Here is a 26815-nt window from a genome sequence, read left to right as displayed (position 1 = left end):
TTCTTCTTTATTTACCCATCTCCAGAAATTTGCATCATTTTCCATCTCACCAAATGGCCGCGTGCAAGTATACATGGTCCGCCAATAACGCGGATGATTGGGTTTTGAAGTTGGGGTTTGTGGGCACTGGGTATGTTGCATCGACAAGTAGTGGGGGATTATTTGGTTACTCATTGCTGAACGTTTCCGCCCCATTGATCAAGATTGACAAGGCCCACGAAGCCAGCATCAATGATATGAAAGTGATCGAGGAGAACCTAGTAACAACTTGTTCCACTGACGGTATCAAAATTTGGGACATTAGAGTGGGCAGCTGTCAAAACACCTTGGGCAATGGGAAATCAAATTTTTTGTCACTAGCTTCTCAAGGGCATCTTTTGGCTGGGGGTACAGAGCTATTAGGTGCCGATGCTGAAGTACATGTTTGGGACTTGAGAAGTCCAGAACAAGTGGTAAGATCTTTTGTTGATTCGCATCACGATGATGTCACTGCACTAGAGTTCCATCCCACCATGACCAATTATTTAATGTCAGGCTCAACAGATGGCTACGTGAATATCTACGACATGTCTAAATCAGACGAGGATGACGCATTGCATCAAGTGATCAATTTCGGTTCTGTGCATTCGTGCCATTTTATCACGGAGTCAAGAATTTCGGTTTTGACACATATTGAAACACTTTTGATTCACGATTTGAACGACACAAATTATGACGACTTAGTGGGCCCCAAGTTTGACGATAGAGGGGATTTGAGAAAGCAATGGCCAGATAATGAGTATGTTGTGGACGTTTCTCCCAGCGGGTTTGCCGCGTATGGTGCGAATTCATCCAGCAAATTATTCATCATACCATTCAGCCCAACTAAGGAGAAATTTAAGGACTCAAAGATCATTACTTTGGATGGCGCCCATGGTGAAGAGGTGGTGCGAGATGTCATTATAAAGCCGAATACAACACGTTGTTTGACTTGTGGTGAAGATGGTAAAGTAAAGCTTTGGGACTTACCAGAGGCACTCAAACATTATTCCATCGAAAATGCACCTGTTGCAACTATTGGAAAAGACAAGGGAAAAACAGATACTAAGAAACATCACAAGAAGGCACATAAAAATAAAAGCCGAAGATTCAATCCTTATTGAAGCTATAGACAAAAATTATACTCAAAACCTTTTGATGATATCTTCAACAACCTCATTTGTAGATGATTGTCCTCCCAAATCTGGGGTTTTAATTTTATCTTCAGCTAAGTTAGCATCGACTGCTTCATATATTTTAGCTGCAGCTTCTGGGTATCCCATGAATTCCAACATCAAAGCGGTCGATCTTATTGTCGCAATTGGATTTGAAATACCTTTTCCTTCGATATCTGGAGCAGATCCATGACATGGTTCACCAATGGCAAATGAATCACCCACGTTGGCTGATGGGACAACACCCAACGATCCTACCAAAGCCGCAGCACCGTCACTTAAAATGTCGCCATACAAATTTGGTGCAACAACTACATCGAAAACCTCGGGGTCTCTAAACATCTTGTAAACCATTGAATCAACAATTTGCTCCTTATACTCGACATCCTTGTACTTGTCCTTGTTTGCGTCGTATACTTCTCTACACGATTCACGGAACAAGCCGTCTGATTGGGACAAAACGTTCGACTTGTGTGTAACCGTTACAGAGGGTGACTTGTGAAGTTGTTCACTGGACGAAGAGGCATCTCTAATGCCTTGTCTTTGAACTGCTATATCATATGCCATCTTTGCAATTCTTTTCAGCGCAGTCTCAGTGATTCTCTTGATAGCTTCAGCAACCTTGGTTCCATCTTCTTTTTCGAAAGTCTTTTCTTCTTTCACATATAAATCTTCAGTGTTCTCACGAACAATGACCATATCAACGGGGCGTCCTATTCCCTTGACAGATTTTACAGGACGGACATTGGCATAAAGGCCCAACTTCTTTCTCAATGCAACAATTGGAGATGAGTAGCCAGCAACTTTGGTAGTTGGAGACGAAACAGCTCCAAACAAGGCTCCATCACACTCATTCTTCAAAACATCAACAGTCTTGTCTGGTAATGCTGTTCCTGTTTTTTTAAACAATTCATATCCAGCATCTAAATTGACAAATTCAAATCGCAAATCGTACTTTGCTGGCAAACTTTCCAAAACTTTTTGACCTGCTGGAATGACTTCTCTACCAATTCCGTCACCTGGGATCAATCCAATTTTAATTGTCTTGAGTGCTGGAGCAGAGGTAGAAAAGCAACGCATTGACGATCTAACGGGTAGCATAGTCCGGTTCTTTTTGGAGCTGTGCAAGACTAAAGGGGTCAAGATACCGAAAGAAGTGAAAAAAAAATAACAACAAAGTGAAAAATTTGGAAATCAATTTATCAATTTCGTCGCGGTTAACTGGGGGCCTATTTTGACACAAAGAAGACAAGCAAGAATCTAAATTTCGCCGTGGAGTGTTCTGTAGTGAGTCACAGAGTTTAAAAATAAAGAAAAATTAAATATCTGGTGATGCCGGAGCGGAACCGAGTGCGGGCCCATGTTGCCAACTCAAGACATAACATTCTACAATAAAAGGATCCGACACACACCTGAAAGAACTTGGCCCAAAAATCTTATGACCACTCCCAAATTTAAACAACATTTATTTATATACAAGACATTACAAAAGTTTCGTAGCAAGTTCTTTTACTTATCCTCGCTCTTGACAACACCAACCTTAGCAGGTCTCAAAACCCTGTTATTCAAAGTGTAACCAGTTTGTTGAACAAAAAAGACAGAACCTGGTTCTTTATCGGGCTGAGCGATTTCGAAAGTGGCTTCATGCAAGTTTGGATCGAACTTTTGCCCCAATGGCTCTATCTTTTCAATACCATGTTTTTGTAATGTTTTCTCAAACACATTTCTCGTCATATCTACTCCTTCATACAAGTTCTTCACTTCTTCATTGGCTTTGAGAGTGTCCTCTTTAACGTGATCCAATGCCAAGTTGAAGTTATCTATTGACTCTAATAGGTCTTTGGCGAGTTTTTGCAATGCGAAATCTTTAGCACTTTGTACTTCCTTCTTGGTAGTTTCTTGCAAACTACGGAAATCTGCTTTTGCTTTAGCATAGTGGTTCTTCATAAGAGCCAAATCTTTGTCTTTCTTTTCCAACTTTTCTTTCAACTCCTTAAATTCAGGATGTTCAGCTGGTTCACCTGATTCATTGCCTTTTCCATTTGTAGTTTGCTCTTCTGGTTTCTGGTTTTCTTTTTCGGCTGCATTGGTGGTTGATTCTGTACTTTCTTTCTCTTCCGGTTTCGTTGAATTGAAACGCACAAATTGTTGTCCGGGGACACGAACAGAGTATCTAAACGCAGGGGTGGTTACAGAAACACGACTCTGTATCGTCCTCCTTATTGATTGCAGCAAAGTTCTGTGCATTGTGGGTAGTATTGAATATTAAGTGACGGCGAAGAAAGCAAAAAGTGTTTTGGAGGTTAGAACTAAAAAGAATGCGAAAATTTTTTCTAAACAATTCTGTGAAAATTGGTAGCTCTGTGAAGAAGCTATTCTAAAGCGGCTCCATGAAAGAGACAAGATCTAAAAAACGAGCTGAATAGGACGGCTTCATGTAGTCATCATTCAATACTTGATGCATTCATGGGTAGTTACCTAGGATTTTTGAAACCGAAAGCTTTTTAAAAAAGAGTTGTTGCATTTTCAACAGTTACAAATACAACGTGATGAGGAAGAAGCAGAGACGTTTTGGCCTTTTTAAAGGCGGAGGCTATACAAGCTTGCACCTTTCCCATTCATGCTCATTCACTTACAAAAATCAATTTGTTGCAATTGAGGCTGCACAGTAACTCAACACAGAATTCACAGAATCAAAAAGGATTCAGGAAAATGACATTGAAAAGAAAAAAAAGTCAGAAAAAAATTTCAATATTGTCAGATTGACTTCAACAATCCTCAACACCTTTCATGTTCAAATTACCTACTCGTTGGCTTTCTGTCGGAAGACCGTTACTATCTCAAGCAATCTCCTCAAAGAGTACCAGTCTTGGTCCAAAGCTCGCTGCCAAACAATTTATAGAGCCTGGAACCCCTCAAAAGAAGGAAAAGAAATTGAGAAGGAGAGAGAAAAGATTGAAGAAGCAAATCATACGAGATGTCAACACTTTAAAGCAATATGATGCCAAAAATGTACCCTTTCAGGTAGACCCTGTTTTGGGTGATCCTAAATGCCAGTTTTTCACTCGAATTATGCAAAAAGTTGAAGACCAAGACTCGAATTTGGCGTACAATGTTGATAGGGCAGAAATGGAAAAGCTTTTGTACGCAGCCGAAAAGTTGTCTCTCGAAAATGTATCGAATAACGAGGAAATACGCCGAGAGATACAACAGGTTGAAGAAAACAAGAGGAAATCAGTGTTGACAATTTTGAACTTGAGAAATACCAATAATAACGATAAAAAGAAGTTGGCAATTAAGTACGCACGTGAAGAATTACAGCGGGAACCGGGCGACACCGCATCGCCAGAAGTTCAAGCCGCAATAATGACAGTTAAGATTCATTTCGGAATGAGGCACGTCAAGGAGAATAAAAACGACCATGCCACTACAACAGCAGTTCGTGAATTGGTCCAATACAGACAAAAAATCTTGCGGTATTTGAAAAGACAAGATCCCAAAAAGTACTACTATGCGATTGCCAAGTTGGGTTTGACTGATGATGTTATTACTGCCGAGTTCAACATGGGACGAAAATATTTGCAAGAGTACAAGGTATGGGGTGACAAGATTTTGATTAAGGAAACACAAAGCACGAAGAGAAGGAATTTGAAAATCAAGAACCTTAGAGATAGAGTTAGTGAATATCACGATTTGGCAAAGAAAAACTACGAAATCATGCAAAAGGAAAATCTCCTCTAAAGCTTTCATCTGTATATATATTAGTTAGTCGAGTTATATAAAGACTTATTATTTCGTATTAGATTTCTTTGCATCACATCTTCCTGGCGTAGTATGGGGTTCCAAATCTCGAAAATCTTACCAGCTAAAGTCTCATTTTCCTTTGACTTCTCATCTAATGATTGAAGCATATCGTCATTATCCTTGCACAATTGGTCATAAATCAACTTCAATTTGTCTAACGTGTCTTCCTTATCACTAAGAGCAATCGAGCTCATGATATCTTCTGCAGGTAACTTGTCAATTGCAACTGGCTTGTCTTCATTCAAAGAGCCTCCCTGTTGTTTTCTTTCTTGTGCCAGATGTATGAGATAGTCCAACTCGTCCAACTTCAGAGACAACGAATTTTCATCGTATATGTGATTAAATTCAGTCACTGTGCTATCGTGAAGATATTCCTGAAGCCGGGTGACTCCAGTTTCCAACTTTGCAGATCCTGCCTCTGATTCAACAATTGTTGGATAACATTGTCTAATCTGTTCCTCTGAAAAGGATGTTTTGAGCACCTGCTCAACCGCTCTTCTACCGAGTACTTGAAGTCTCCGGAATCTAACTTTAGGCGATGAGTTCATTGCTGCAGTACGCGTGGCATCAGACATATTGATATTGGCATTAACACCCTTTGTTTATATTTCACTGGTAGCTTTTTCAATCCGCAATAAAAAGCAAATCTAAAGAACTGCCACCAAAAAAAAAAAAAAAAAAGGAAGGGAATAGAGGCGTGCTACTGCCAACTTCATTTGTCTATTCTACTTCAATACAACTGATGTCAGACCCCAGACAATTAATCGCTGAAGCAGAGAAGCTTCTCAAGCCCCAGCTGGGGTTTTTTCTGTTCATATCTGGGTCTTCGCAATCTATTCGGAAAGAAGATGCAACTGATTTGTACATTCAAGCGGCCAACAGTTATCGCTTGAAGAAGGATTTCAATCAAGCAGGAAATCAATTTTTGAAAGCTGCAGAAGTGCAACAAAGCTTGAATAATCACAACGATGCTGCTAATCACTTAGTTGAAGCTTATAAATGTTTCAAGTCTTCCTCACCCTCGAATGCCATTGATGCATTATCGCAAGCAATTCACATTTTTTTGACTCAAAACGGCCAATTCAGAAGAGCTGCCAATTTTACCATGGACTTGGCAGAATTATACGAGAGCGTTGGAGATACCACAAATGCCATCAAGAGTTACGAGCAGGCTGGTGACTACTTTACTACAGATAATGCCGAGGCCCTCTCAAATAAAGCTTTCCTCAAATGCGCAGACTTGTCAGCATCGAGCGGTGAATACAAAAAGGCTATTGAGCTATACGATATTGTGATCAAGAACCTGTTGAACAATTCGTTAACAAAATGGAGCTTGAAGGACTACTTTTTCAAGTCGTTGTTATGCGTTTTGTGCACTGAGGATGTAGTTGAAGCGGAAAAGAGAATGGAAAAATACACACAAGACGATCCTAATTGGCCGGAAACTAGGGAATGTAAGTTGATTGAGGGGTTATTGGAGAGTATCAACAACGGAGATGTTGAGGATTACTCAGATAAAGTATTTGAATATGACAAATTTAGTAAACTCGATAAGTTAAAGACACAATTATTGTTGAAGATCAAGACATCAGTTGTTGAAAATGATGAGGTGGATATTTTATAGGTGCTTACATGCTTTAATTTAGTACATGTTTTCGTTAAAGGTAACAACTACACTCTAAACTAGAAATACGTCATATATCAAACACTGGAATAAATAAAAATGCATACAAAAAAAAGAGAAGAATAAGAATGAAAAACTAGAACTACCCTGAAACCTGCGTCTAAACTCATTTGTTTCTCTTGAAGATCTCCCCGTACGAAGGAACACTAATTCTCTCGTAGCGAGCTCTGGACCAACGTCTGATGGCTTTTCCTTTCCAAGTCATAAAAATATAACTTCCATTTACAATCACCGAAATTGCAAACATAGCATAAGTCGTCTTCAATAAACCTTCTGCAGCAATCCAAGGGGAAATGGCAAAAGAAAATCCCATACCAATCATATTTCTAATGAACAAAATCAACACAAGACTTTCACTTGCCAATTTCTCGTAACATTCAACTGCGTAAACCAAACAAATTGCGCCCGATGAACTCATTGCAAAACCCATCAAACCTTGACCAGCGACAACAGAAATGGCCCAATGTTTGCCGTAGTACGATCCCAAACCATATGCCAAAATACCAGCGGCGTTGAGAATCGTTGGGATAAGCATAGTGTGCAATCTATGTTCTGGCTCCAAAATACCGTTGTTACGTTCGGCCATTTTAATAGCAAACCAATCCACAAATTGTCCACCGTAAAACATTCCGATAACATTACCGATGAAAAGACCCATAGTGGTCAAACCGACATTGTTCACAGTGAAATTATAAGGCTCAGCTGAGTAAATTGCTGATTGTGTATTTATAACAAGGGATAACCAAAACATTTGAAAGCCATAAATCATACCACTCCAAACAACAGCAGGGAATGTAACTAAATAAAACGGTCTCAAGAAAATGCACAACCATGATCTTGTGTCATTCTGTGCAGTGTGATACAATTTGTGTCTTTGCCAATACGTCCACTTCACTTGATCATCGTCATCAGATTTGGCATCCACCACAACATCGATGTTGTACTTTTGCTCACTAGACACAATATCGGCAATTTGTCCGGTTTCATGTGATTTAATTTGAGCAAGAATTTCCTCTTCCAATTCCTCCTCTTCGTTTTCAGAACGTCTGAAGGTAGTCTCTTCCATCCAGAAGAAACCAAGTATTAACATAGGGATATATATGATAATTTGGATGTAGTAACACCAGCTCCAATGCATGCTCTCACCAATATAACCAGCTGCAACCGGACCCAAATCTGTACCTCCATATAAAGCTAAAATCAAGGAACTAAATGCAGTAGATCTTTCATGTTGAAAGAATAAATCATTTGCTGATATTTCAACCAATGTATCAACAGGAGAAGCAGCTAAACCAGCCAAAATTCGGAAAGCGTGGAAATAGCCAATATTTTTTGATTGAGATCCCATAGCACATGATACAATTGCAAGAACAGTACCCATGTTGTATACAAAAACCTTTCCCAATTTCAAACCCGTTGGTTGAATAAAACAAATACCAACTCCCAACCCTAAAAATCCTAGAGCAACTGCAACACCCAACTCGTTGTAAGAGGTGTTGAATTCAATGACCCAGTCAGCAAAGAATGGACCCATAAAACTCAAAGTAAGGGCCAACATAAAAGCCCAGAACCAAAGGAAAGCAAACTGCAAACTCCTTTTCTTCTTGGACCACCTCAAAGGGTCGTTGACGTTGGACGTGGGTTGTGGGTGCAAGATAATATTACCATCTCCCTTCTTCACGTTCAAGGTACCGTGCATATCAACAAGATGGACTGTACCTGGTGGAAAATTGTAGTCATCATGTATTACTTGTTGTTTCTCTTCGTCAGACATTGTTTTCTATTGAATGTTGTAGGCAACTAAAAGAAAAAGGAAAAAAAAACGTAGACTGTTGATCATAACATATACTTCAAAAAACAAAGGAACAACGTTTCCATTTAAGTATTGTTCGTGGCTGAACCAACGCTGTATAGTTGGAGTTTTTGGTGGTGGGTGAGCGGATTATTTATTTTCTTACTGCAAATTGTTTGTTTTGTAAGCACACGCCGTTTGTAAACAACATCTAAGAAAACATGCATTCGGTTAAGACTGTTGGAGATTTGCCAAGCAATTAACCACCACAAAAAGCTTGTTGGTCTTATCTGCACCAAAGTTGGCCCAATGAAGCCTATTTATTATATTACGGTGTGTGTTCTTTTATGCGGTGGGGTAGTGAGTGATAATTTTTGAAAAGTCACAAAACGTTCCGCACAAACAAAAAAATATAATCATTTCCTCTTGGGAAAGCTCGTACATGCCAACTAAGATTTCCTTATAACTTGATAAAATATTGTTCAAATCTTGGTAACCATGCATGAACGAAAGGGGAAAGTTTTACCTCTATTTTCCCCAGAGAATGAGCAAGCTTGATAATCTCAAAATACTGAAAACCTTTTGCAAAACTGTTCATGACGTCAATTGTCATTTACCATTTCCATCAAATGTGGAGGTGAATTTGGATAAGCTTTATGTAGATCACAATGCAGTCCAGTCCCCCCCCCCCCCCCCCAACAACTATGAGCTTGATTTCACAGCAGAATGATGTTAATGGCTTCACCAAGAATGTTTGATTAAGAAGTTCCACTCAAGCGATAAGAGCCACTATCAAATCCACATGTTGTGGGGGAGAAGGGGGGGAACGTAAAATTTGCTTCAATTCTAAGTTGATGATAATAGTTCACACACCAATGGTACTTCAAGATGGTCGAGCTCCAAAATCCAAAAATACTGAGATTTCAACGGGAATCGTGTACCTCAAGAAACTCTTTAGCCCTGTGTAGCACGATCAAAATAAAAGATTCTTCAGGGTGTTTATCAGCTGGCGCCTCTCATATCGAAGTTTGAAGACCAAAAAATCCCGATTTATTATTTCTAATGACCCTTTTATCAGACGCTTGAGATTGAAGCAATCATCGACTCCACATAATATCCAGACTAATCTTATTTCATGTTTGCTTATTGATTTGGAACACCACAAACAAAAAGAATAGATGAAATCTCGTCATTTTCTTCTGCACCTAAAATTGATCGAGTTTTGTTCTCTTGACTTTCGGGTGGACAAGCGCGCGATTTAAATGAGCCCATCTATCAAAGCAATGAAGCCGTAGGCATGAAAGGAAGCTTGATGAGGTTAATAACCTTTAGATTATCCGAATGTCAGAGGGAAGCCTTGCATGAAAACGTTACTCAAATGGCCCATTTCTGAGTCACATGCAATGGATGGTAATTCTAGCGGGTGATTGAATACAATTCACGTGGTCCAACTTGATTCAGGACAGATGGGGAATGCGGGGGAGCCCTTTCAAAACGTTCTGGATATATCATCTGTTTACATTTATGTAAAGCACTTGTCTCTTCGATTCTACGCAATCTGAAGTTGTAAATGCCGCGCCCTTTGCTATCACGTCAATCCCATAATCGAAAGTCTCAGAAGTTCAGTTCGTACTAACTCACACTAAATAGCAGGATGTTTCGAGACAATGCAGGGGTATCTCGTGCCACCAATGATACTCATCTTCACACAAGTTGCATGTGTGTTATCATTGCTTTTGATATGGTACTGATAATGACAAAGTATGCTTTTGTGGTTCATAAAACTGTTTTTGATGAGAAAAAAAAATATTTCTAAAATAACAACAATGAATTTTCTTACCAATCTGGAACATACATTCATTGCATACTTCATCTAATTACTGAACCAGGGGAGGTCTACTTCATCACTAAACAAATAATTCCTGACAACAGACTTTGAGACAACTTAATACTTCAACCACAATCACGGGCTTCCAATTGATATATTTTTGTCATTTTCCCAGCTCCAACAATGTTCATATCATGGTACTGCATCTACTAAATCAACTAAAAATTACAAACAACCATGTATATTCGAATATCACACCAACAGACCTAGAGAAACGTAGTCATCGTCTGAGACCAACTAATGACTACTCTTTACGGAGAATGATTCAGAAAACTCGCGAAGTAGTGCAAGGTAACCAAGAGAAGAAACACAAGATACGACGAAGTGTAAATGTGAAACAAGACAAAGAGCAATTCTTTGTTACTATCAAGTACAGGTCTAAGAAAAAGAGAGATCTACCTTATAAGGGAGTACTTGGCTACCCAGATTGTATTATAAATGACACAGATCCAACCAAGGAGGAAAGAGAAAAGTTTGAGAGATTTCGAATAGAAGGTATGGCATTACGAAATCAGGTGAATTGTGAAAACTCAAAAAGTGTTCATGAAGAGGTAAGAGTTGATGCATCGAGCGAGCAAAAGAAAGAATCAACCCCTTCTTCTGTTGCCTTGAACAAATCAAAAATCAAAAAAATAATGTTTAGGGATCATGAGATAGAGACGTGGTATATTGCACCATATCCAGAAGAATTCTCGCAATGTGAAACTTTATACATTTGTGAGTTTTGTTTAAAGTACATGAACTCACCTGTCTCGTACAAGCGACACCAGTTAAAGAATTGCAATTTTTCAAACCACCACCCACCAGGTACCGAAATCTATAGGGATGCAAATGTATCAATTTGGGAAGTTGACGGGCGAAAAAATATAAACTATTGTCAAAACATTTGCCTTTTGGCAAAACTTTTTTTGAATTCAAAAACGTTGTATTATGATGTCGAGCCATTCGTGTTTTATGTTTTAACAGAAAGAGATCATGCTATCCCAACAAAACATCACTTTGTGGGGTATTTTTCGAAAGAAAAGTTGAATAACCTGGATTACAATGTCTCTTGTATTTTAACTTTGCCTATATATCAGAGAAAGGGATATGGTCACTTGCTTATCGACTTTAGCTACTTGTTAACGCGGAATGAGTTCAAGTTTGGCACTCCGGAAAAGCCATTGAGTGATTTGGGATTATTGAGTTATCGAAATTATTGGAAAATTACCATTGCTTACAAGCTACGGGAACTATATGACAAGTACAAAAATCTGAGTCAACTCGATATTTCACTAAGTGTGTTGTGCAAAATGACTGGTATGACTCCAGCAAATGTGGTTGTGGCTCTAGAGCAACTTTGTGCTCTTTATGAAAAGCAAGATGGAGATGAGATTAAATTTGCAATCGTGGTAAACTGGGACTTGATAACTGAGGTCATCACCAAGTGGGAAGCAAAGTCTTATGCGCGGTTAGACTACTCCAAACTTTTATGGAAGCCAATGCTTTTTGGTCCAAGTGGTGGAATCAACTCTGCACCGGCATTAATGAACGGCGGGAAATTGAATACTCTTCATAATAGTGTTTCACAGGTTGCTGATTTTTTGAAGGACGACATTTACAACCCATACTCTTTTGTGGAAGAGGCGTGGAAGGAAATTGCAATGTACGCAGATACAACTAAAGGGGGCAGAACTCAAGAAATTGAAGGTTTCATCGAATGCAGACCTAATAGTTTCCAAATTAAAATGAAGCCAAAGAAAAGATCCAAAGAAGACGTTGAAGTCGACTTGGATGCCGTCGCTGACATTTTTGAGTCAGACGATGCCTCAAAGTCAGATGGCTACGACGAATCCAGCTTTGTGGACAATGATTTTGAGTCAGGGGAAGAGGACGACGTAGATAACGACAGTCCGGATCTTGATGAGTCGCTACCGGTGATCTCATCAGACTCTGAATCAGATTCGTACATTGAGGAGGAAGAAGTGTATAAGCATCTAGCCAGAACCAGTGTTCCAAAGAGATCTTCGCCTCTGAAAAGGAAAACCATAAACGTATTGAAAGGTGATGACAGACCTCGAGGTAGAGGGCGACCGAAAGGAACATTCAAGTTACCGCGATCAAAGAACTTTATCTCCAAATCTTTATCTCAATCTAGAAGGTTTAGACATCGCTGAATTGAAATTTTGTTTGTATTATATTTGCTTATGACCTTAATGGAAAACTTTTACAGAGTTGTCAAAAATTGTATCTATAAATTTCTCTACACCTGAATTATCAGTGATTCCATGTAACTTGCAAAGAATCTCAGCCACATGGCCAACTTGAACAGGCTCGTTGCGAGATTTGAACAATGGCTTGCTAAGAATGCCAAGTCTAGTTTCTGGTGCGGTATCATGCTGAAGACTTTCTATTCTCTTCTGCGCATACTCCCGATGTTTCGTATAATGCTCCTTTTTTATTGAAGGAAATGGTAAATTATCGTCAAGTTTGAATTGAGGTTTTTCTTCGTTGAGTGGTCCAGCTTGAACCTCTGGGTAAAATTTGTTGGGGTATGGTGTGATGAATTTATAACTAGCATGACTTTTCCTTATTTCACACCATGGCGCATCCGTTTCAATCATGAGCTTTTCAATTGGTATTTTGGATGCCACAACCAAATTTGTCTCTGTTTTTAGCGAACAGCCATTGATACCGATATAAAACCCGAGGTCTAACAATTTGTTCAATTCCTCTTCAGTTCCAGTGAACGAGTGCACAACGCCATTCTTCACAACGCCATCATCAATATAGGGTTTAAGCACATTTATGAAATCATCGCATGCAGCTCTCATGTGTAAAAATAGAGGAATGCTAAAGTCTATCTCAGTGAGAATGTCCAATTGAAGTTTGAACATTTCAAGCTGTTGGTGCTTGGTTGAATAGTGTAGTCTGTCATAATCCAACCCAATCTCTCCAAATGCCTTTACATGTCCCAGTCTGTATCCCTCAATTAGAATTTCTTTCAACTCTGTGAGCTTCTCATCAACATCAGGTCTCAAATTTTCGCTGTAAGAGTCACCTTTCCTCTCATAGAATTCACTGGCAACTGAACAAGGATGTACTCCTACGGTGGAATTGAATTGGTTTTGATACCTCTCGCATAACTTAAAGTGTTCACGACTCTCTTTGATTGTTGAAGCAGTTATCAACATTCGATCCACGTTGAACAAATGAGCCCTGCTTATAACATCTTCAATATCACAAGGGTGTTTCGCATTGGTGGAACCATTATAGTAACCCTGAAACATGGAGTCAGAAAAGTTGACACCTATATCAAAATATCTTGGTCTCCACGACATATTCCTTGTTGAGCGTTTGCATAAGTGGATCATAAAGATGTGTTGTGTTTGATGCAAATAAAAACTTGAGCAAAAGAAAATTTATTGCAAAGCACAAAACAGGGCCACATACAGCACCATTATACGTTGATTCAATGTCTGAAGATCTCGACAGGATACTTTCTATTGAGGAATCGTCACTCAACAGAAATCGCGAAATAGACAGAATTCTCGCATGTAATGAGCAAGATTTCTTTGCCATCACTGAAATCAACCCTTTAACCACAACTTTTGACGTCATTCCACTGTTGATTACCAAGATATATCGAAAAAAGTCACTTCTTATACATCCTGACAAAACGGATCATCCTCGTGCATCAGAGGCATTTGATAGACTTAAAAAGGCACAAAAGGTTCTTGCCACAACCGATGAAAGTGAGCAGGATTTCAAGGAAAAGCAAAGATTGATGTCAATCTATGCCGCATTCCACTCAAATGAAGTACCTTTGAGTTTTAACGATCCAATAAATGTTGCAATAAGATCCAAAGTGAACGAGGTAGTTGAAAACGAGTTGGCGCATCTGGAATTGGAGAGATTGGCCAAAGTAAGCGAGGAAACAAGAAAGAGTGAAATACAGAAACACTTGAGAGAAGAAGTAGAATTGAAACGAAAGATGGAAAGCGAGTGGGAAAAGACTCGAGATACAAGGGTTCAAAATTGGAGAAAGTATTCAAACAAAATCGAAAAGAAGGGGAAAAAGAAAAAGCAAAAACCCAAGGTGTTGGCATAGGAGGACTCAACATGCCAATCGACCAAAAAGCAGGCTGCGGGGTAATGTCAATCAAAGCTATCATAGACTAGTGACACTTCGATTCATCAAACCACTCTGTGAAAATCGCAAAATGAAAGCAGAGAAAAAAAAAAATATTAATGCACTAGATGGATGTATCATTATATCGAACATGGAAAACATCAATACCACGATCTTATCGATCTGTGTTTTATCCTTTGTGACTGGATTCTATGTTAGTCGAATTTTAAATAACGTCAAAGCACCACCAAGCAGTCGCAACCAAAATCCCAAACTAAGAACTAGTCGAGATGAATCACTAGACGAAGCCGATGAAGAAGAAGAAGAAGAATTGGATATCAACTCAATCGCATTGAATGACATTCCAGGTGAAGTCAGGATGACTCTTGTTGTAAGACAGGATCTAAAAATGGGGAAAGGTAAAGCAGCGGCTCAATGTTCTCATGCTACTTTATCGTTATACAAAAAAATCATCAATCCAAATTCAGATGCGTACAATCCAGACATGATGCGGAGATGGGAATATGGCAATGGGCAAGCAAAAATCACCCTTCAGGTACCGAATCAAGAGGAAATGGATTTGCTTTACGCTCAGGCAATCAGTTTGGGTATAAATGCTTGCATAATACATGATGCTGGACGAACGCAAATAGCCGCTGGAAGTGCAACTGTTTTAGGTTTAGGACCAGCGCCTAAAAGAGTTCTTGACCAAGTCACTGGAGAATTGAAGTTGTATTAGAGGGTTCGATGTGTATAAAAGTTGTATAGACTGCATCTAATTTTACCTTTTAAGTGGACGTTTAACCAAAGGGTTGATTGCGGAGCTGGCTCGTCGTTTAGTCGCTCTCATCGCTCCAAGGTTGTCAACATCATCATCATCATCATCGTCAATTAATGGATTATCGTCTTCATCATCACTGACCCCAATTCCAATACCACCAATCACATCATCATCATCGTCATCATCGTACAAATCATGCACATCATCTAACCCTATAGATGAACGCCCATTGCCCCTTCGGTCTCTTCCACCAGAAGCCGCGTCATTCCCGTTCCTTAGTTTCTCCAAATAATCTATACGTGCCCAAATCTCTCCTTCTGTCCTCTGGGGTAGTAGAATAGATAGCTCAGCAAACGACAATTCCCTACTTCGTCTATTGATCAAAAGTTCGTCCTCCTCCATTGTCCACGGAAGATCTAGCTTGGTGCTCTTTTGTTTCTTTTTGGTATGACTTGTCGAAGGTAAGTTCTTTTTCATTTTTTGCAATTTTTTGTTACTAAAATCAACTTTCTCCTTGTCTATTTTCAAAGGTTCGTCCGCTTTATCTGTATTATGTGGGATAACGACGGACCCGGATCTAGAATAGTACCCCAGACTTGGCCCAGCCAACGACCCGTTTCTCAAGCTGGAAACTGTTGTCTGATGTACACCAGCTGTGCCACTTATACTTGAATTTCTCGAGGGTCCACTGATACTTCCAGCGCTCCCAAAAAGGACGGGGAGATGTGCCAATGATGTAGCTCCCAGTTGATGGTGTGGTATATTCATGGATTTTGAAGGCAATGAGGATACTGATGCCCTCGCTATAGACAGTATTGATGCTCTTTCATCATGTGTAATTTGTATTATTGAATTATTACGCAAGGCAGCTGCCGCGACTGAGATGGAGCCAGAGTTATAATCTCGCGGATGTATGCTTGTGCTATCTCGATTACGTGCAGTTGCGTTGGAAGTTGAGTTTCGTGGTGTTAGTGATGACGGGGTCTCGGGGTGTGACCTATTGTGGGGCAAGTTCATCGTAGGGTCAACGGAAATGTCTGCGTAATAACCACCTGATCCATTTGTTCCCGGAATCACAATTCCAGTTCGGCTCAGTGTTTCCATAGGATTTTCTGATTCCGGTGAGCCCTCATACTTGTGACTTAGACTGGTGATCAGACTTGCTCGGCCTGAGCCGTAAACTCCTGGCGAAGCAGCCTGCATCTTAGGAGTAGTAGCATTGGCAGGACTGGAAATGTATGATGGTGAATTTGATAGAGCGTTAAGCCCTGCCAACGCTGAAGATATACTGTTGTCGAAACCTTGAAATCCTCCTGTTGGTGTTGCGTCGTATGTGAATTCTGATTCGGCTGTGTCCGTTTTCGATACTGAGCTCAAACGAGCCTTTTTCTTTGAAGTTGAGCTTGTCATCGTGGGGTTCTGTTTGAATTGATCGCCCAATGCTGCGGCTGACTTTGGTGGATTCTTTAAATTCCCAGACTTTAATCTTCTCCATCGAAATTGACAGGCATTGGGAGTTCTGTTCGTGAAATGACTGGCAATCGCTTTCCATCCTAGTTTTTGTCTATCTTTCAAGTGCATTAGTAGAACGTCATCTTCGGCATCCCAAGAGGTTGGAGTTCTGCTAGATACTTTTTGTGAAGTCGATGGTGAGGCTTGGCTCGCAGATAGCGAAGACTCTGGGGACATGGACTCACTATCCCTCTCCATCGTGATATTTTTTTTAGATCCAAAAGCTTTTGTTTTTAGTCGAGCGTCAAAGATATTGTGGGTTTGATCTAGTGTCACAGAAGTAGGACCTGTAGTCAGAGACAACCGTTTCTGAGAATTTTGTGGAAATAATTTGCGACAATTCTGGCCACGGGTATTTCGATTCCGTCTATAATCTCTAAGAGACAAACTGTTGTCGGGTTTATATTATGTTGGGGCGTGATGGGGTTGGCACCTTTATGATGATCTCTATGGTTCAAGATGATCATCGGTTTGTCCAACTTTTTTTGGTTCAACAAATATCAATTCTAGCCAAGTTGTTAAAAAAGTACTGCGGTGTGGGTGTGTACTATGTATTGGGAAATAAGTCATGTGACTTGTATAATTTTGTCACACAATAACTTCAATCATCATGCACCACAGTCTAGCAAGGAAAGCAATACTAACATAGGTTATACATGATGGCCACAAGTACGAGACGTTCGTCTTCCTTTGAGTCGCTACGTATATATACATGTTCACTCTACACTCCCTACCTTGTCAGCCCAGATCATTTCCGCTTCCACAATGGTATTGTTATTTGCTCGCATTTTGTTCATAGTCTCCATGTACTCTTCATATTCATCACTGTCGAACACAATTCCTCCTCCTGCTTGTAAATATGCCACACCGTCCTTGAAAACCATGGTTCGCAATGCAATACAAGTATCCATCGTTTTTCCGTCGTAGCCCCAATGTCCCACAGCACCGGCATAAACTCCCCTTTTCTCCTTTTCCAATTCAGCGATCAACTCCATTGCCTTCACTTTCGGCGCTCCACTAGTAGTACCAGCAGGAAATATTGATCTAAAGGCGTCAAATCGGGTTTGATCCTCACGTAAGGTTCCACTTACTTCCGAAACCAAATGCATCACATGTGAAAACCTTTGGATAGTCAACAACTTATCTACCTTGTTGGTCTCGGGTTTACAAACACGATTCACATCATTACGTGCCAAGTCAACAAGCATGATATGCTCAGCCCTGTCTTTCAAACTTGATCTCAAAATTTCCGCATTCTTCTCGTCTTCTTCATTCGTTTTACCCCTCTTGATTGTACCGGCAATAGGATGAGTCACAACCCTACCGTTAGTGTCAGATTGCACTAATAACTCTGGAGAAGCCCCAATTATTTGGAAATCAATCAAGTCAATGTAAAACAAATATGGAGATGGATTCACCGTTCTCAAGTGGCGGTAAATATTGAATGGGTGTAGCTCAGTAGGGCGGGCAATCCTTTGGGAAGGCACTGCTTGAATGATGTCCCCTTTCAATATATGGTCCTTCAAAGTGGAAACGTGCTTTTCGTACCCCTCTTGTCCAATGTTGGACGTAAATGTTTGGTTCAACTTGATAGGTCCTTGACGTGGAAAGATCTCCTCGTTTGATACATTTCTCAACAATAGTTTTTCAACTTCATCAATCTTTGATACCCCTCTTTTATACTCCTCCACCAAGTCATGAGATTGGTCGACTTTGACGTTGTAAATGATTTGAAATCGTTGGTATACATGGTCGAATGCCACCACCAAGTCACAAAACATTAGTACCGCTTCAGGTAAGCCGAGAACATCCTCCAATGGCCTCTTTGTTTTAGGTTCAAAGTACTTGATACAGTCGTAGGAAATGTACCCAGTTGCACCCCCGCTGAATTTTGGTAAGCCGGGCAATGAAGCTTGTTTGAAATGGGATAGTTCCTTCTCTAGTACAGTTATTGGATCTACATCGCAAAATTCGGCACTGAATTTTTTAGGGTCATCTCCTGTTTTGATCACTTTCAGTGGGTTAATTCCAATAAAAGAGTATCTGTCAACAGTGTCCCCATGAACAGACGACTCGAAAAGGAATGAAGGCAGCCTATCAGTATCGTTGATATTCGCTAATCGAAGGTAGGCTTGATGAATGGAGATATCATTGTGACTCACATATTTGTAAATTGGATACAAATTTGGAGGGTTGGAAGACACCGAATTCGACTCGATCGTCTTTTTCAATGTTTCAATTGAAGGTTGAACGGGTTGTAGCTGGTCAAGGAAAGTTAGTAGAGTGTTATAGGTTCAGTCGATAAGGCTGACACATACCATGTTGGTTTAAACACGATTTGATGTGATTGTACCTCAGAGTCAGATACGTAATGGAGAGAGGGAAGAAAAAATTTTGTTGCAAATAATGCGAATGCGAATGACTAATATATCTATTCTAGACCTGCACCTCACAACTTGTAATTCTCGTGAATAAGGTTCAGTGAGTATATACATAACTATATACAAATATCTTCTCTACCATCAAGCATGCAGAATCCGCCAATGGGGTCCAAATGGAGTACTTCATGGCCGACTAATGATGTACCTATTTTTACGTCCTGCTCGGGTAGATATAAAACATCTACTTCAATCCCTAAATCTGGGCAGTAAGCCTTACATATGCCATATTCATCCAAACGATCAAAATGAGTGCAAATACAGTCAAGTTTCTTATCTTCTTGAAAACCATTCTTGAACTGATGTTGATGAAGCCAACTGAGAATCCAAAACTTGTACATACGATATTGCCATGTTTTCCTCAAATCGTTGGAATTGATAGAGTTTATAATCAGTATGAGTTTGCGTTCAGGTAACGGTCCATTCAAAAGATAACCAAGACTCTTTAAGTTGTTGAACCTTTCAATAAAATCCAAGTAACTGTGTCTTTTCAAAATCGTCTTTTGATAGTCTTGCTGAATGTGTGACAAAAGCTGAAATTGATTGAAAAAGGCTTTTCCAGATTGGAATACGTCAAGTACTTCTGTATATCCCAGTGACAATCCTAGTGGTACATGAAATTCACTGCCAACCGTTGCATATTTCGGCGCAAGATAATTGTTGGAGATGAGTTTTGCATTCAAGGAAATTAGCCCATCTTCATCCTTGGCCATAACACTATGCGAATACTTTCGAGACTCATAAACTGGAATCATGACGTTTTCGTGTTGAACCATCACACCATCATTTTCAAACTCATTGACATCTAAATCCTGGGACTGCGAAATCATAGGTATTTGATTCTGAAAACAGAATTTGGAGACCAAGCAACCGGTGAAGATTTTCACTTCTTTGTGCAAAAAATCTGCTTGTGGGGTGGTTGTATTCGAAAGACTAGGTTTGATGATATCGCTGCTTATGCCACATGTTGTTTCATTGAACTTGGTCCTTATAATACTATTTTCGAACAAAGACAAATCTTTTAAAGATGTTGCCGCCCCGTCAAGCTCTCTCACTTTTTGAAATGTTTTCAAAACACCGCTTATATAGTTGAGGTTATGAATGTCTGTTTTATTCAATGAGTTCTCCAGTCCATCAACGTCTGATTCATTTCGTTGCTTACGACGAAGCAATCGGAAGAATGATGGTTCCAATCGGCCAGTAAGACATTTCTGTAGTATATTCCTGTTGACAATCTTGGTGTTTACATTGGAAATGGAATCGAAGCTCACGGACACTTTTTTGGCAAGATCCTCAAACGGGTTAGATTCATAGGAATTAAACTCAAATGTAATTGTTAAGCAAGTTGCTTTGGAAATCCCTCGTTTTCGTGTACCTTTCGTACCTTGTTCCATCAAGTCAATTACATCCCCCCAGATTTCCTCATTATTATCGTAGTTGCTGTACTCGTGAAATCTCCTATCTCGCATGATTTTCTCAGGATATATATTACCCCATGTTTTATTGTTGCACAAATGAGTCAAAGTCTCAGCAAGTGACCTCTTTTGGAATATGGATTTGAAAATTTTGGTATCAGGGGAAATATGAGTAATGATATCAGGAACATGTATGTTTATCAAATGCTTCCGTGAATTTAATGACTCGATGGAAATGCCAAAACTTGAAACGCCTTCCTCGTCGTCAACAAGTGCATAAATTACATGGTCTTGGTAATATTTCCTACTAGTTCTTAAATGCGCGAAATTATCCTTCACATCGAAGCCAGACGGCGTTGGTGATTTCAATTGGTCCACACGTGTCACACTGAGATTCTTGGGGGTTCCAAATAGTCCCAGTGATAAGTATATGTCAGTAATAGTGGTAGTGTCATCAAACACTTTTAGATCAAGAAGCAAGCAATGTATGTCTGATGCTGTAGGCGTTGAATTAAAACAGTCCAATTTTTCAAGCTCCATAACGATGCTGCTGTGAGGATAAACAACGGCAAATTTCATTGCCATAATCACGTCAATGAAATGCCTTCCTTCAAAAACATTCAAATATGCGCTAATTTCTTCCTTTGGTAAACTTTTTAACTTTTGCATAAACTTGTTGACTTTTTCAACCCCGTCTTGGCTTGACATTGTTTGCTTGAAATGATAAATGCGTAACCAAACATTTTGAGCATTGACAAAGTATTGACTTTCCAAATGAAAGTTATTTGAATGACCCCACAAAAACACATTTGATGAAAAGTCTCCAGCATAGTTAGGCACCACCCATTGGCAGGAATCAACTAGATTGCCATGAGTTGCATATAGTAGGGCATGTTGATTATAAAGTGATGAATTGATTCTTGCCACGTCGGATTCTTTAAATTCCATGCTGTCTATGACGTCCAATGATGAAACAGGACAAATTTTTTCATCAACTAGTTGGCTAAATACTCTTTGGATCAATGGCGATGTCCGTTTTTTCCATTCAATTGTATCCATCATGAATGTTTGAATGAAGGAAACTGCCCTTTCACGATCTGATTGGGAAGGGTTGTACCGCTCGCGTAGAATCTCGCTATAGTTAATGGCTCCATCAGAAACAAACTTGTACAAATGGAACTTCACATGTAGTGGCTTGACAGCTAAAATCTCATTTTCATCAGTCAATACTAGAACGTGATTGAATCTTTCATCAAACCTGGCAAGCAAATTTTGGATAACAACCCCAACTCTCATTAGGTTTTCTTTTTCAAATTCGACGAAGGATCCAACTTGTGGAACATTGTGCTTATTAGCCACCACTATTTTGTGGAAATCAATGGGTGCAATCGTTGGTGTGTTGGTGGTAATTCTGTCAGACTTTGACAATTTGAAAGTGGATACACGGCTATTCTTGAATTGGCCATGATGACGGTAGAACTTGTTTATCGAATTATGTAAAGACAACCTCTTCCTCTCTTCAGGGATCACATTTTCTTCAAAGACTTTGGACCCCATGGTGTAATTTTTGACACCGCTTACTCCATGCAAGATCTTGTAATTACTCCTCGGTCGTAGCAGTCGCCAAGAAGGTATTTTGTAAAATCGTAACATCATATATGGAACTCTGTTCGTATCATCGGCTTTATGAATAAAGGTAAAGGTATGCCGGACAAGGAAAAACTGTCTGCAAAAATACCAACTTCAAGATTACAATTTATTTTTTTGGCATCGCGCTCTACATGTAAATTGAATAGCCCATATACACACGCATACAATCCCATCCCTTTTCTATACCCAGCGTTGCACTATAACAGAATTCTTCAACTTTGCATCACCAATCAAGACTTCATTACTTTCCTCAATTGGTTTAACCGGAAAAGCATGGCTCAAAGTGAAATTCCGTCCGGCATTTTCAGCATTATACTCGTGGTTTCTAACGAAATCATAAACCGCCGAAATCGAATCACTGGAATTGAACTTGTGTGAAGTTCTTTTCCCATTCGCAAACCTTATTTGAACGGCAGTATCACCTTCACCTTCGTCAGTAGTTTTTTGTGGAGTATCTGGTTTTGTTTCCTTCATATTAACCTCTTGGGTTTCAGTAGCAAGGGCTTCACCAGGAACTGGAGACCCAAGTCTATGACCTGCACCATGGTATCCACCAACTTTTCTCTTTGGAGGAACGTAATCCTCGTCAGTCCTTTTGGAAACAGTCACATCAACATCATCGCCTGGATCCACTTGCAAAATAGCAATGGGAACTCTTCCTTGTTCTATTTCGCTTAGTATCCTCTTATTTTTCTCATCATCGTAGCTGTACAACGGACCATCACCAACTGTGAACCCCTGTCTCCAAAATGTGATTTCTCGATTGACTTTTTTTGGACGGAAACGATTCAACAATTCTCTTGCTTGTGCATGTGGATCTTCAACTGGTTCACTTGGTACGGTTCCATCTCCCAATTTGAACCCAGTCCCAGTGAAATGAGCAGTCTCGTGGGAACTTTGTGGTTGCTGAGCACTTGGACGATCATCAGGAGTGTTCATTTGCTCTCTTGCTTTTTGAAATATCTGCTCAATCAAATTTTGATCACCATTGCCTTTATCTTTATTGGGGTCCTCCACTTGCAATGCCGATTTTTCACCACCAGTGAAAAAGTTGTTATTGGTGCTGTCCTCCTCCAGATCTTCGTCGTCATTATTCAAGTCTCGAAAAGTTTTGATACCACCTTGTGGCTTCTTGTTCGTCTTCTTCTGGGCTGGAGTATTTGAGCGGCTAGTGGACGCATCACTTTGTGAAAATACCGGTGGCTCATGCTGCTCTGCTGGTTGTTGTCCGTGTTCACTGTTGGCATAAAAATCCTCAATTGCTTCAACTAAATCGTTGTTGTTCCTTTGCAAGTACTGTTCCGCCAAGCTTTTAGAGGAATTGGTGATTGAAATGAACTCTGCAATGTGTGGATTCTCTTCTGACATAACAAAATATTCAAATGGAGCAATGTATTGAGTGCAATTGTTGTGTATCTCTGATTAATGTCTTGGAAGCTTTTGACTCGGAGAAATGTATTTTGTTTGATGGCAAAAACCTCACTCTGGTGCTACCTAACACGAGGGAAAACTACTCGCAGGTGTACACTCTACAACTCCCACACTCCACCAATATTAATACACAATTGGAGTGTATATTAAACTATATAATGAACCGATGTTGAACCTAATAATAACAAGTGATAATAAAGCAAACACACAAAGTGGATGCAAAAATAAAATAAAATGAATAATAAAAAAAAACAAAAAATTAAGTAAGTAGACTTTCATAACAGCTTCGTTAACAAACTAACAGGTGAAATTACATTAATGTTGAATAAAATGTAACAGTTAAATGACACTATGCATCAACATTCAAAAGAATTGAATCAATGCAGAACAAGAATTGGCCACATTTTGGAATGCTTAGTACTTAGCACGGAAGTCCTTAGCTGCGTTGACCATATTGGTCAATGACTCCTTAACTTCTGGCCATCCTCTAGTCTTTAAACCACAATCTGGGTTGACCCAGAATTTGTCAGCTGGGTAAACCTTCAAGATTTCCTCAATTCTTGAAACAAACTCTTGTTTTGATGGAATTCTTGGGGAGTGGATATCAAACAAACCTAAACCAATGTGGTTTGGATATTCAGCAAATTCTTGAATGTAGTGTGGGTCATCCTTTTTGGAAAATTCAATAGAGACAACATCAGCATCCAATGCCTTGATATGGTTAGGATCCAAGTCTGAGTAACAGAAATGAGAGTGGATTTGGGTAGAGTTTTCCACACCTGAAGTGGCAACTCTGAATGATTGAGCAGCCCAGTTCAAGTAGTCGGATCTTTCCTTACCAGCTCTCAATGGCAAACCTTCTCTGATAGCTGGCTCATCAACTTGGATAACCGTGATTCCAGCCTTTTCCAAATCATTGACTTCATCTCTCAAAGCCAAACCTAATTGCAATGATTGAAGTTTACCTGAAACATCATCTCTTGGGAATGACCATCTCAAAATGGTAACTGGACCAGTCAACATACCCTTCATTGGTGACTTGGTTAATGATTGAGCGTAAACTGACTCTTTAACAGTCATGGCTTTTGGTCTTGAAACGTCACCAACAATAATTGGTGGTCTAACATATCTTGAACCATATGATTGGACCCAACCGTTGGTGGTGAAGGCAAAACCATCCAATTGTTCACCAAAATATTGAACCATATCGTTTCTTTCAGGTTCACCATGAACCAAAACATCCAAACCAATTTCTTCTTGGAATCTGACAACAGTTTCAATTTCTTTATTGATAAATTGTTCATACTCCTCGGCAGTGATTTGACCCTTGACAAACTTGTTTCTGTTGATTCTAATGTCTTTAGTTTGAGGGAATGAACCGATAGTGGTGGTTGGGAACAATGGCAAGTTGTACTTCTTCTTTTGTTCAGCCAATCTTTCTGGGAAAGGAGACTTTCTAGTTGACAAGGATTCGTTAATGGTTGTCAATCTTTCTTGAACCTTTGGGTTGGTGGTAATTGAAGATTCCTTTCTGGCCTTGATGGAAGCAGCATTGGCTTCCAATTTCTTTGAAACATCTTCACCAGAAATGTGCTTAGCAATGGTAACAACTTCGTCTAATTTTTGAGTAGCAAAAGAGAACCAGTCTTTGATTTCAGCTGGCAATTTGGTTTCAGACTCCAAGTCGACCGGAGTGTGCAACAATGATGATGAAGTAGCAACGACAACCTTGTCTTGACCAACTTTTTCAATAGCCTTGTTAACAATGTCAGATGCCTTTGAGAAGTCAGTCTTCCAAATGTTTCTACCATCAACAACACCAACAGACAAAGTTTGATCACCTTTAATAATTGAAGCAACTTCATCCAATTGTTCAGGAACCCTAACAAAGTCAAAGTGGTAACCAGCAACTGGTAAATTTTCAATAGCTTTCAAGTTTGGTCTGACATCACCAAAATAAGTGGTCAAGATAAGCTTTGGAGCATCAGCAGTGGCTAAAGCATCATAAGCCTCTTTGAATTTTGATTGGACAGATTCTGGCAAGTCCAAAACCAAAACAGGTTCATCGATTTGAACTTCTTCGGCACCAGCAGCTTTCAATTTAGCCAACAATTCTTTGTAAACTGGCAATAATTTTGGCAACAATGAAATAGGATCCAAATCGAGAGAGTCCTTGTCAGCCTTACCCAAAAACAAAAATGAAACTGGTCCCAAAATGACTGGTCTTGTGGTAATTCCCAAAGCTTTAGCTTCATTAAACTCGTCAACTGGTTTAATACCAGCAGCAGTGTTCAACTTAAAGTCAGTAGAGTGTGAAAAAGTTGGTCTAACGTAATGATAGTTTGAATCAAACCATTTAACCATTTCCAAAGCAGTAACATCAACAGCTGGAGCAGAATCGGTAGCTTTTCTTTGCAAACCTCTACCCATAGCAAATAAGACATCAATTGGAGCTAAATCAAACTTGGTGTATCTTTCTGGAATAGCATTGAACAACAATGACAAATCCAAAACTTGATCATAGTAAGAGAAATCGTTGGATGGGATAACATCAACACCAGCATCTTTTTGCAATTTCCAATTGTGTTCTCTCAATTGCTTACCAGTGGCCAACAATTCGTCAACGTTGGCTTTGCCACCCCAATAAGATTCAGTGATCTTTTTCAATTCTCTTTGTCCACCAATACGTGGGAAACCTAAAACAGATGATTGTACCATTGTGAAAATATGACTAGTTTTCTTTTTATAATTGACAATTGGGAAAGAAAAAGCTATAATGAAAAGGGAAAGAAAAGAAAAGGAAAGGAAAAGAGGTAAATGAATATGAATATTTTTTTTTTCGTTCCTTCAAAAACGTGGGTATCTTCTTATAGTTTTCGATTTCGAAGTCAAAATTCATGATTCCCTTTTTTAATTAGTCGTTTATTATTCAAATTCTTTTCTCTTTCAGGTCATTATGTGTGTTTGTGTATATACAGTAGGTAGTGTACTTTAGGTCAAAGTGAAAAATTTTTGTATTACATATGAGTTTTTGTGTGTGTTTGTTGCCTATTCTTAAGAATTATTCTCACTATTCAATGTGGCTCACCATATGGAAACTCACGCCTCTCGATTTT

General features: G+C 39.5%; 16 protein-coding genes across 16 annotated transcripts; 6 read left to right on the top strand and 10 right to left on the bottom strand. All coding sequences in view use genetic code 12, as the record gives it.

Annotated features, from left to right (window-relative positions):
- Positions 1-53: 53 nt before the first annotated feature.
- On the top strand, positions 54-1142 carry CPAR2_802950 (uncharacterized protein; the record flags this gene model as incomplete). The annotated part of the gene is made up of 1 exon (XM_036808155.1): positions 54-1142. The coding sequence occupies one exon, from the start codon at positions 54-56 to the stop codon at positions 1140-1142; it is 1089 nt and encodes a 362-aa protein (XP_036664920.1).
- Positions 1143-1163: 21 nt separating this feature from the next.
- On the bottom strand, positions 1164-2273 carry LYS12 (homoisocitrate dehydrogenase; the record flags this gene model as incomplete). The annotated part of the gene is made up of 1 exon (XM_036808154.1): positions 1164-2273. One exon carries the CDS (start codon positions 2271-2273, stop codon positions 1164-1166), a length of 1110 nt encoding a protein of 369 aa, XP_036664919.1.
- A 429-nt stretch (positions 2274-2702) lies between these two features.
- MGE1 (Mge1p) lies at positions 2703-3440 on the bottom strand (the record flags this gene model as incomplete). Its single annotated transcript, XM_036808153.1, has 1 exon — positions 2703-3440. One exon carries the CDS (start codon positions 3438-3440, stop codon positions 2703-2705), a length of 738 nt encoding a protein of 245 aa, XP_036664918.1.
- Positions 3441-3983: 543 nt separating this feature from the next.
- CPAR2_802920 (mitochondrial 37S ribosomal protein uS15m) lies at positions 3984-4934 on the top strand (the record flags this gene model as incomplete). The annotated part of the gene is made up of 1 exon (XM_036808152.1): positions 3984-4934. The coding sequence occupies one exon, from the start codon at positions 3984-3986 to the stop codon at positions 4932-4934; it is 951 nt and encodes a 316-aa protein (XP_036664917.1).
- A 20-nt stretch (positions 4935-4954) lies between these two features.
- Positions 4955-5572, bottom strand: CPAR2_802910 (MIND complex subunit; the record flags this gene model as incomplete). Its single annotated transcript, XM_036808151.1, has 1 exon — positions 4955-5572. The coding sequence occupies one exon, from the start codon at positions 5570-5572 to the stop codon at positions 4955-4957; it is 618 nt and encodes a 205-aa protein (XP_036664916.1).
- Positions 5573-5739: 167 nt separating this feature from the next.
- CPAR2_802900 (uncharacterized protein) lies at positions 5740-6621 on the top strand (the record flags this gene model as incomplete). Its single annotated transcript, XM_036808150.1, has 1 exon — positions 5740-6621. One exon carries the CDS (start codon positions 5740-5742, stop codon positions 6619-6621), a length of 882 nt encoding a protein of 293 aa, XP_036664915.1.
- A 166-nt stretch (positions 6622-6787) lies between these two features.
- On the bottom strand, positions 6788-8455 carry CPAR2_802890 (uncharacterized protein; the record flags this gene model as incomplete). Its single annotated transcript, XM_036808149.1, has 1 exon — positions 6788-8455. The coding sequence occupies one exon, from the start codon at positions 8453-8455 to the stop codon at positions 6788-6790; it is 1668 nt and encodes a 555-aa protein (XP_036664914.1).
- A 2166-nt stretch (positions 8456-10621) lies between these two features.
- On the top strand, positions 10622-12517 carry SAS3 (Sas3p; the record flags this gene model as incomplete). The annotated part of the gene is made up of 1 exon (XM_036808148.1): positions 10622-12517. One exon carries the CDS (start codon positions 10622-10624, stop codon positions 12515-12517), a length of 1896 nt encoding a protein of 631 aa, XP_036664913.1.
- A 36-nt stretch (positions 12518-12553) lies between these two features.
- Positions 12554-13681, bottom strand: CPAR2_802870 (3'-5'-exodeoxyribonuclease; the record flags this gene model as incomplete). The annotated part of the gene is made up of 1 exon (XM_036808147.1): positions 12554-13681. The coding sequence occupies one exon, from the start codon at positions 13679-13681 to the stop codon at positions 12554-12556; it is 1128 nt and encodes a 375-aa protein (XP_036664912.1).
- A 134-nt stretch (positions 13682-13815) lies between these two features.
- On the top strand, positions 13816-14451 carry CPAR2_802860 (uncharacterized protein; the record flags this gene model as incomplete). Its single annotated transcript, XM_036808145.1, has 1 exon — positions 13816-14451. One exon carries the CDS (start codon positions 13816-13818, stop codon positions 14449-14451), a length of 636 nt encoding a protein of 211 aa, XP_036664911.1.
- A 172-nt stretch (positions 14452-14623) lies between these two features.
- Positions 14624-15211, top strand: CPAR2_802850 (aminoacyl-tRNA hydrolase; the record flags this gene model as incomplete). The annotated part of the gene is made up of 1 exon (XM_036808144.1): positions 14624-15211. One exon carries the CDS (start codon positions 14624-14626, stop codon positions 15209-15211), a length of 588 nt encoding a protein of 195 aa, XP_036664910.1.
- Positions 15212-15253: 42 nt separating this feature from the next.
- DOT6 (Dot6p) lies at positions 15254-16963 on the bottom strand (the record flags this gene model as incomplete). The annotated part of the gene is made up of 1 exon (XM_036808143.1): positions 15254-16963. The coding sequence occupies one exon, from the start codon at positions 16961-16963 to the stop codon at positions 15254-15256; it is 1710 nt and encodes a 569-aa protein (XP_036664909.1).
- Positions 16964-17481: 518 nt separating this feature from the next.
- TRP2 (anthranilate synthase) lies at positions 17482-19086 on the bottom strand (the record flags this gene model as incomplete). The annotated part of the gene is made up of 2 exons (XM_036808142.1): positions 17482-19026; positions 19084-19086. 2 exons carry the CDS (start codon positions 19084-19086, stop codon positions 17482-17484), a joined length of 1548 nt encoding a protein of 515 aa, XP_036664908.1.
- Positions 19087-19262: 176 nt separating this feature from the next.
- On the bottom strand, positions 19263-22175 carry CPAR2_802820 (uncharacterized protein; the record flags this gene model as incomplete). The annotated part of the gene is made up of 1 exon (XM_036808141.1): positions 19263-22175. The coding sequence occupies one exon, from the start codon at positions 22173-22175 to the stop codon at positions 19263-19265; it is 2913 nt and encodes a 970-aa protein (XP_036664907.1).
- A 273-nt stretch (positions 22176-22448) lies between these two features.
- SHP1 (protein phosphatase regulator) lies at positions 22449-23636 on the bottom strand (the record flags this gene model as incomplete). Its single annotated transcript, XM_036808140.1, has 1 exon — positions 22449-23636. The coding sequence occupies one exon, from the start codon at positions 23634-23636 to the stop codon at positions 22449-22451; it is 1188 nt and encodes a 395-aa protein (XP_036664906.1).
- Positions 23637-24113: 477 nt separating this feature from the next.
- MET6 (5-methyltetrahydropteroyltriglutamate-homocysteine S-methyltransferase) lies at positions 24114-26417 on the bottom strand (the record flags this gene model as incomplete). Its single annotated transcript, XM_036808139.1, has 1 exon — positions 24114-26417. One exon carries the CDS (start codon positions 26415-26417, stop codon positions 24114-24116), a length of 2304 nt encoding a protein of 767 aa, XP_036664905.1.
- Positions 26418-26815: the final 398 nt, after the last annotated feature.

Source organism: Candida parapsilosis, contig 005807, assembly GCF_000182765.1.
Source record: "Candida parapsilosis strain CDC317 annotated contig 005807".
Taxonomy (NCBI): domain Eukaryota; kingdom Fungi; phylum Ascomycota; class Pichiomycetes; order Serinales; family Debaryomycetaceae; genus Lodderomyces; species Lodderomyces parapsilosis.
The sequence above is the reverse complement of the archived record's forward strand: the minus strand, read 5'-3'. Positions and strand labels throughout refer to the sequence as shown.